The 9,986-nt window shown below is 37.6% G+C and overlaps 1 protein-coding gene across 1 annotated transcript; it reads left to right on the top strand.

Annotated features, from left to right (window-relative positions):
- The first annotated feature begins 2,538 nt into the window (after window positions 1-2,538).
- On the top strand, window positions 2,539-3,680 carry LOC113828477 (cuticle protein 7-like). Its single transcript, XM_027381459.2, has 2 exons — window positions 2,539-2,574; window positions 2,913-3,680. The coding sequence occupies exons 1-2, from the start codon at window positions 2,563-2,565 to the stop codon at window positions 3,303-3,305; spliced, it is 405 nt and encodes a 134-aa protein (XP_027237260.2). The 5' UTR covers window positions 2,539-2,562; the 3' UTR covers window positions 3,306-3,680.
- Window positions 3,681-9,986: the final 6,306 nt, after the last annotated feature.

Here is a 9,986-nt window from a genome sequence, read left to right as displayed (position 1 = left end):
TACATTCTTTATCGCACACTAATTTCCTTCTCTGTTCTGCCCCGCTTCACACACACAAAATAGAACCAACGCAGAAAATGCTTTTAGCCTCAAGCCACTCCATGCTTCCACAGACGTCTCCGTGCAAGCTAAGGTGCTTCCCGTGCATCAAGGGGACGTGTCTCACTACCTCCACATGAAAATCCATTAAAATGTTTATTGCTTCATTCTCCCACCCGTCCTCTCCATATTTTCACAAAAGTGCCAATGTCGGTGAGCTCTTTAGTCATTGCATTTTACTGTTATGAATAAAAACAGGTCACCAAAACAGTTTCCTTTTCATTGGAAAACCTAACCGCACATGCAGATGCAACCCTTCTACTCACTTTTCTTTGCCTTTGCATTACTTTCTCTCCTTTCTAAGATTCTTTCTTTTGTTTTCCTATATATATACATATTTTTATTTTTATTTTCCCAATTACTTTTTGCTTGGCTGGACGTCCACTTCAAGCATAAACAAAAATGGGCTTCTCCGCTCTCTCATATTGTTATATTCTAGCTTTTATAATACACATAATCTTTTCTTTCTTTCTCTTTCCTTCGTTTTCTTCTGGTATGACCTTATACAAGTCAAAGTTTCACTGGTACCGCTAAAATATGAAATTTAAGTGAAAAATGTATGATGAGTATAAGTATGATAAGTGAAAAATGAGTGAAAATTTACGCGGTTGGGTCGTAGCTGAGGGAGGGGGGAGGGGGGGTCTAGAGTCACCCCATCGATGTTTGTAAAATCTATTAAGTTGATAAGAAGCGGTCATTTAAAAAAATAGATTTGTTGAAGTACAGTAATTGCTTTGTATAACCTTCTTAGGTTCCTAAACTGTCTTTGTTTAAAGGGATTATTCTTGTTAGCTGTGGACTGTAGGAAGGAGATAAATTTATTTCCGATTAGAGGATTTTGACTTTGGTATGTCGGGTGGCTTTCTGGCGATAAAACGAAAGTACCAAAAAGAAAATAAAGGAAAAGAGAGCACGTATAAATGAAAAGAAAACGAAAACACCACTAAAGGGGGGACAAGAAGGCACTCAGCTCGCCTTTAATGGTACTTGTCGTTAATGATACTTGTCGGGAAGAACGAAACGAGGTCGTTCACGCTGACAAAACCCGCGAACAAATTTGGATACCTTTAAGAGCCGTGGATATGAATATCTTATTTGTATATTGATTTACAGTCAAAAATGGTTCGCGACGATGTGGCTTCTCACAGCTGCTTACCACAAACGCTCCTCGTTCAGCAGCTGTTCTCAGACGACAGAATTACCACAAGGATCAAACATTCTTGAAAGTGCATAAAAGCCTCCTTCCTTCTCTTCCTCCTCCTCCTTCTCCTCTCCGTTTCCTCCCCCTCCTCCCTCTATTCCTCCTCGTCCCCCTCTTTCTCCTCGTCCTTCATCATTTTCTTCTTCAGATTTCCTTCGCTTTCTTCAGGTGTGATCTTATAGAAATGGGTTTCTCCAGATGACAGTCATAGGCCATGTTGTGACCATGGTGATGTTAATGATAGTGATCATAACAAGAATAATAATGATAATGATAATAATAATTGCTATGTTAATGATGGTAATAATAATTGCAATAGTGATGAAGAGAGTAATAATAATAGTAGTATTGATTATGATGATATCAGTGATGATAATAATAATAATTACAATAGGAATCCTAATAACAATGACAATTGTAATGACATTAATAATAATGATAATGATGTCAATAATAATGATAGTAGTGATAATCATAATCATAGTGATAATAGAAATAACAATGATGATAGTAATGATAATGATGTTAATAATAAAATAAATTATAAGGATAACTATTATTATTAGCAGTAGTAGTCGTATCATCTTATCTATTATAATTATCATCAGATGTATAGACAGACATCTTTTTACCCTAGTACAACAGTCTGCTATTCTGACGAGGAAACTCAAAAAACATTTCCGCTTTGCAAATCTTTTAGATTTATTTGGTGTTATTGCCATTGTCATAATTGCCGTTACTATCATCGTTATTATCACTGTTACATTTTTAAGAATAATTATGATAATTTTCATTTCCATTGTCATTATCAGTATCATGATTATCATAATCACGATCAAGAACATTGTCAGCACCATCACCGTTGTGGTAAAACATCTTTATTCTCATCTTGTGAATACCGTTAACCCTATTACTGTTCTCGGCATTAGCAATATCTCTGCTGCTATAATAAATTATTTTATTAATTCAGTATCATCCTTATGACTGTAACCATCGTTACCGAATTGTGTTCTTACTTTTTTATCATTAATAACTATTTGATAAGATAAACATTATAATTTTGTTGCTAAAATGTTTTTTGCTGAAATTATTTCTTTGGTATTATGTAACTGCTTTTACGTATCTGTCATCAACGTCATTTGCCTTTGCAGTATCCAGTGTTCGTAACAGTGACGTCACAGCTTCCTTGATGAGTATAAAAGGGGCTTCCTCCTCCAGCCAAGCATCATAGCTCACTCAGCTCCTCTGCAACCAACACCAACATGTCTGCGAAAGTGAGTAGCTTTGGGGGGAAAAGGATAGATATTTCAGGCCTTCGAACTTGTAAAACTCTTTCCTTCCCCATTTCCCTCTTCCTCTTCTTCAGTTCCCTTATTTCTTAATATACGTGACGTTTTTCCAAAATGTATTCATTAAACTCATTTCTTATATGTGTTATTGATTCTATCTAAATGAACAAAGATTTCTTGAAATTGCAGTAACTTTCCTCGGGATATTCCTATCTTCCTACAAAGTTCTAGTCGTTCTCATGTTTTTATTTTCTCATTTTATTTTATTTATATATTTTTTGACGTTCACCGTACTTGTGGATTTTATTTACTTCCTCTTGCAGCTGATCCTCCTGGTGGGCGCCCTCGCGGCTCTGGCCTCCGCCGTCCCCCGTCCCGACCATCCTCCCGTCTACCACGCTCCTCACCCGACCTACAAGCAGCCAGGAATGCCCTTCGACTTCAGCTACGCCGTCAGGGACCCCTACTCGGGCAACGACTACGCCCACGCCCAGACCAGCGACGGTCACGTCACCTCCGGATCCTACAGCGTGGCTCTTCCCGACGGCCGAACCGAGATCGTCGAATTCACCGCCGATCACGACAACGGATACGTCGCCAACGTCGCCTACGAGGGAGAGGCCTCGTACCCCGCCCCCGCCCCCTACCATCCCCCTCCCTCCTACCACGCCCCCGCCCCCTCCTACCCTCCCCCTCCTCCCCACCCACATGCATAAGACCCTTCCATCCTCAAGGCACAGGCGGCTCTGCCAAAAGCTCCTTGCTCACCAAATATCCGACGCCAAAGGAAGACTTTTCAAGCCCAAGCATCATTAAATTCACGCCAAAGGCACAAGGCAGAACCAGGGTGCTTCCTGTGCTTCAGCCTCATCACCTCCACATGGAAATTCATTGCAACATCGCTGACTCGTCCTGTTCATGTTTTCACAAGTGAGTCGTCTTCTAGTCGCTGTAATTTACTCTTGTCAATAAATGTTTCTCGATAAAACTTTTTTTAAGTACACTCTAATCGCAGACATATTTGCTTTTCTTTTCTTTTCTGAGCGCCCTTTTTTCTTTCTTTTCTTTTTATTTATATATTTCTTTTAACTGAGATTGTCAATGGCCTCTCGCGTGGCTGGACGTCCGCTTCGAGCATGGACAGACATGTTCTGCCTTTCTTTCTTTTCCCTTTTTCTCACCAAGAACTATCGTCGCAATTTCTCATTCATTCATTTTTGAGAATTACTCGTTTTCTCTCTCGGAGTCACTTGTAAATAGAGAGGACCTTAGATATATTTTTTCGCTTGTTATTACCTCATCGCAAAACGGCAGTTATCCTCGCCGGTGCTGCTTGCACTTGCTGATCGCACGAGAATCCAGCTGTAAGACAAGATGTTCTCACATTGTTATTGCAGTAAATAACATCATTGACATCATTATCATCACTGTTATTATTATTATCATTATCATTAGCATTTCCATCATTATTAATTCAATTACTACAGATATAGTCATCCTTTCCTCACAGAAAATTGACGTTAGGGGCGTGCGACGCTACTTCTGACAGTGCTGTGGCTGAGGAGGTCTTTGACTGGCAAACTAGGTGGCTTTCAGACCATGAAACATCAATATATAAAAAAAGTGGCTGAACACATAAGACGAACAAAATTGAAATAATATTCCTCCTCAAACCAAAACAAATCAAAGTGGAAGAACGAAACAAGCTCTTTTACGTTGGCAGAACCCCGCAAACAGTTGGATACTTCTTCAGAGCGGGGGAAACGAGTACTTTATTTACACGACTTAGAATACCAAAAATTATTCACTAAAATGTCGCTTCCCACCTAATGGAGGACTAGTTGCTTACTACAAAACACTAGATAGTTTTAAGAGCAGGGAAAACGAGTACTTTATTTATAAAATGACAGAATACCAAAAATTATTCACTACCACGCCGCTTCCCACTTGACGGAGGACTAGTTGCTTACTACAAACAGCTAGATAGTTTTAAGAGCAGGGAAAACGAGTACTTTATTTCTGTAATGACTTAGAATACCAAAGATTCTTCACTACCACGCCGCTTCCCACTTGACGGAGGACGAGTCGCTCGCCACAAGCACTCGCGTCGTCGCTCCGCAGCTGCTCTCTGGCGACGGAATCGGAACAGGGATCGAAGCCTTCTGGAAAGTGCTTGGAATCTCTTACTCTCGCTTTCCTTCTCTCCTTTTCATTCTCCTGCTTGTTCTTCTTTCCTCGGTCTCCTTGAAAGTGTTTGGAATCTCTTCCTCTCGTTTTCCTTCTCTCCTTTTTTCTCCTCATTCTTCTTTCCCTATTCTCCTTGCTCTTTATTTCTCCTTGTTCTTCTTTCCTTAATCTCCTTCTAGTCCTTTATTTCTCTTTCTTGTTCTTTCCCTAGTCTCCTTTTTGTTATTTTTCCTCCTTTTCTTCTTTCATTCGTCTCCTTTTTTATTTATTTTTTCCTTCTTGTTCTTCTTTCCTTAGTCTCCTTTCCTCCTTCCTGTTCACCTGCTCTTCTTCGCTCTCTTTATTTTCTTCTTCGTCTCCTTGTTCTCCTTTCTTTTTCGTCTTATCCTTGCTCTTTCTTTTCCACTTCGCCTCCTTCTTCTTGTTCTCCTATCTACTTCATCATCTTCCTGTTCTCCTGGTTTTCTTCGTCTTCTTCTCTTTGCTCTCCTTCGTCTCCTTTTCTTCTTCGTTTTCTTCCTCCTCTTTTCTAATGCATGTTTTTCTTCTTTATCTTCATTTTCTTTTTTTTCAAATTAGATAAAATCTGTTATGCAAATGAGGTTCTTCCTAAAATGATCTAATTATGATACTGTTGTTGATGATGATAATGATTAAAATAATGATAATAGATAATAATAATAGTAACAATGATAATAACAATCATAACAATAGTAATGATAATAGTATCAATGATAGTGATGATAATGATGATAATAATAATCATAATAATCATAATAATAGTAATGACAATAGTGATAAGGATGATGATGTAAAGATTTTATCATCCTTTTTGTTAATATGATTATTAGCAGTAGTATTACAATTATTATCCTTTCCATTATTTAAATCCTTATCATTATCGCTATCATGCTTAGCCAAGTCGATGTTGAGAGACGCAGACCTCTCACTAGGTGTATAGACATCTTTTTTTATCCTAACAAAACAATCTTATTCTAATTCTATCAAGCTATTATTGTCATTATCATTATTATTAATTACCATCATATCTACTATCATTGTTATTGTTGTCATTATTGGTAACACTACTGCTACAATTGCATTTATAATAAAAAATATCAATTCTTTCATCATTATCAATATCATAATCAATGTTATCATCACTCAAGAACATTGTCAATATCATCATTAATAGCAGTGTTTAATCTTGTGAGATGTGTTTATGGAGTTACTCTTATCGGTATCAGAGGTATGTCTGCTATTCTGTAGCCATAAATCCTTTCATTAATTCAGTATCGCGTGAAGAATATAACCATCTCTACCGGATTTTTTCTTATTTTATAATATCAATACATACTTAATATATTAGCATCACAAATCTGTTGCTAATATTTTTGCTGAAGTTGTTTGTTTGCCATTCTATAACTGCTTTCACGTTACTATCATCAATTTGCCCTTGCAGTCCATTGGTTGTAGCAGTGACGTCACAACCATTCTAGAAATGAGTATAAAAGGGGCTTCCTCCTTCAGCCGAGCATCACAGCTCACTCAGCTCCTCTGCGACCAATATGTCTGTAAAAGTGAGTAGCTTTCGAGAATCTTTTTTTTTTTCAGGCTTTCGAGCTAGTAAACTGCTAGTAAACTCTCTCTTTCCCTTCATCAGTCCCTCTTCTCCATGTCCCTTCTTTAGTTCCCTTATTCCATAACGTTATGCTTTTGCAATGCAGTTCATTGATTAATCATCACAAATAAAGAGACCATCAGTGATGTAGCGACAGAAGCACTAAGTATATCGGCACAAGATTCATACATTGCATTATTTCAAGATTCTTGTCGATTCAAAAAGGTTTAAGATTCAGAATATATATATATATATATATATATATATATATATGTATACACACACATTTATATATATATATATATATATATATATATATATATATATATATATATATATATATATATATATTTTTTTTTTTTTTTTTTTTTTTTTTTTTTTTTTTTTTTTTTTTTTTTTTTTTTTTTTTTTTGAAATTGAAGTGGCCTTCGTCGGGATATTCCTGCTTAGATGTAATGGTCTCTTCGCCCTCGTCCTTGTTCTTCACTTTACTGGAATCCCCTGCTCCCTCCTGCAGCTGATCGTCCTGGTGGGCGCCCTCGCGGCTCTGGCCTCCGCCGTCCCCCGTCCCGACTCTCCTCCCGTCTACGCCGCTCCTCACCCGACCTACAAGCAGCCAGGAATGCCCTTCGACTTCAGCTACGCCGTCAGGGACCCCTACTCGGGCAACGACTACGCCCACGCCCAGACCAGCGACGGTCACGTCACCTCCGGATCCTACAGCGTGGCTCTTCCCGACGGCCGAACCGAGATCGTCGAATTCACCGCCGATCACGACAACGGCTACGTCGCCAACGTCGCCTACGAGGGAGAGGCCTCGTACCCCGCCCCCGCTCCCTACCACCCCACTCCCTCCTACCACGCCCCCGCCCCCTCCTACCCTCCTCCCCCACCCCACCCACATGTATAAGACCCGTCCATCCTCAACGCACAGGCGGCTTTGCCAAAAGCTTTTTGCTCAACAAATATCCAACGCCAGAGGAAGGAGTTTCCATCAAAATTCTCACAAAAGTCACGAGGCAAGCAAAGGTATTTGCCAAACACATCACGACTCATTGCCTCCAGCGGGAAGTCCCTTGCAATGCTCGCCGATTCGCTCACTCGTCCTGTTCATGTTTTCACGGGTGAGGCAGTCGGCGTCAGTGGGTTTTCAGTTATATTTTACTCTTGACAATAAAAAAACAAATCGATGAAATGTTTTCTTTTTTATAGTATAACCTAACCGCACACGCCTCTGCTTTTTTTTCTCCCTCCCAGATTTTATTTTGTGATTTTCGTTTATATCTTCTGACAAGGATTCTGTCGCTATCCCTACGTGTGGCTGGACCTCCACTTCAAGCATCGACAAAGACATGTTCTTCCCTTCCTTCCTGTTCCCTATTATCGACATTTTCTCTCGATATGGATCTCTTTACGCCAGTTGCAGATAAGAACTTCTCATATCAAATTTTCTCAAATTACCTCGACACCAAATAGCATGCAGTTACTCATACCCGATGCCTCTGACTCGACCTTGGCTTGCTGATCGTATGATTAGATGTTCTGGCCGTTCCTCGCAAGGAATGAGTATTAGTTATTCGTGAATCTTAAGGGGGTGCTTGTTCACACCCAGTAATAACCTCTCTTTCTACATCCCTTTTCCTATTGTCTTTAACACGTCTAAAACATTGTAAATACTATCACTTTCTTTCTCTATCTCCATCCCTCTCTCCCTCCTTAGGATTCGATCCTCTCTCCATTCCTCTGTCCCTTTTTGGATTCGATCCTCCCCCCTCTCTCTCCCTATCCTCTCTCTTCCTCCTTCGGATTCGATCCTATGTCTTTCTCTCTCTCCACCCCTTTCTCTGTCCTACGGATTCGATCATCTCTTCCTCTCTTTTATTTTCAATACTTTTTAAAATGATTATAATGGGTATGGCAATCCGCTCCGGTTTGATATAACTCCCAGGTTTCTTCCTAAATCATGATTCAAGAAATGCTATTGATTTTAAAGATGAAATTGGGGATAATGATATTGGTAATACTGTGATAATATTGATAATGATAACATAGTGAATGATTGTAACGAGAATACCGTTGATACAACCATCACTAATGACATACCTTATGATCACATGTACCACTGCTAACGATGATCAGATACTGAAAATAACAGTAAAGAGAACGATAGTATATGAAGCAGAACCCAGATCGCTGAGAGACAAACGAAACATTGAAAGACAAGGATCAGATTAAAAAATAAATAAATAAATAAATAAATAAATAAATAAAGGAAAAGAAAAGAAGAATATACCGAGAAAAAAGGGGAAAAAAAGTTTAAGGAGAACTTAAATTAAGCATCATTACTGGTATTATTATTATCATTATTATTATTATTTTATTATTATTTCTCATTATGAACATGATTAAAATGTATACCAATACTACTACTACTACTATTATTAATGCTATCACTATTTTCATTATCACTATTATTGTTATTGTTATTTTCATCAATATTATTATCATTATAATGAATATTATTATGATTATTATCATAATCATCATTATCACTAGCATTATCATTATCATTGTTATTATCCTTATTGTTAGTATTTTCATTATCATTGTTATTATTGCTATTATTGTTATTGTTATTATTATGATTATTATCATCACCATTACCATTAATATTATCATTAATCTTGTCATCGTTATTGCTATTATCATTATCGTTACTACTATTATAATCACCATTATCATCATTATCTTTACTGTCATTATTATCATACTTACTATGATTATCATTATCATATCATTATCATCATGTGTAATAATAGTAGTGTTAGTAGTATCAATATCATTATCATTATTATAAACATCATCACCATCATCATCGTTATTGGGATTATCATTGTCATAATCACTATTATCATGACTATTCTAAACACTACTCTATCTCTATTCATTATTGTTTTCATCATTATTACCGTCAGTATCATCATGGCATCATCAGTTATATATTTTCACTATTTCTAGAACTATAATTTTCATCTATATGACAGCCATTATGAAACTTGTCATTGGTAATGCAGTCATCAGTATCGCTACCTTCTGTTTATTTTGTACTATTTCTCTTTCTTAATATCCCTGTCATGTTATCAATGGAATTATATCTTTATGTTTACTGTATTTTGTTCTTTTCATTGTTATTCATCAGTTTATTTAGAAAATCTTTGAATTACGTTATCATCACTTTTGCTTTAATAATTTACTTACTATTTTAAAGCAGCTTTCTCCATGTAATCATTAGTCATCTGTTCTGTAACATCAACTGTTCAGTCAGAACAGTGACGTCACAGGTTCCGTCCTGGTGGTGAGTATATAAATGTCTGTTTCCCTTTTCCGAGCATCACAGTTCAGTCAACACTTCTGCGACCAACATGTGCGCGAAAGTGAGTAGCTCTCGAAGGATATACGTCTCGAAGGTCTCTCTGGTATTACTCTGCTAATTCATTCTATTAACAGAATTGAAGAGTTTCCTCTTGATGTGCCAGCTTTTCTCGTCGAAATTTGTGATGTTCGTCATGTGATTTAATATTAGCTCGGA

The sequence above is a fragment of the Penaeus vannamei genome, chromosome 2, assembly GCF_042767895.1.
Source record: "Penaeus vannamei isolate JL-2024 chromosome 2, ASM4276789v1, whole genome shotgun sequence".
In the NCBI taxonomy this organism is placed as follows: Eukaryota; Metazoa; Arthropoda; class Malacostraca; order Decapoda; family Penaeidae; genus Penaeus; species Penaeus vannamei.
This window is presented reverse-complemented; position numbering and strand designations above follow the sequence as displayed.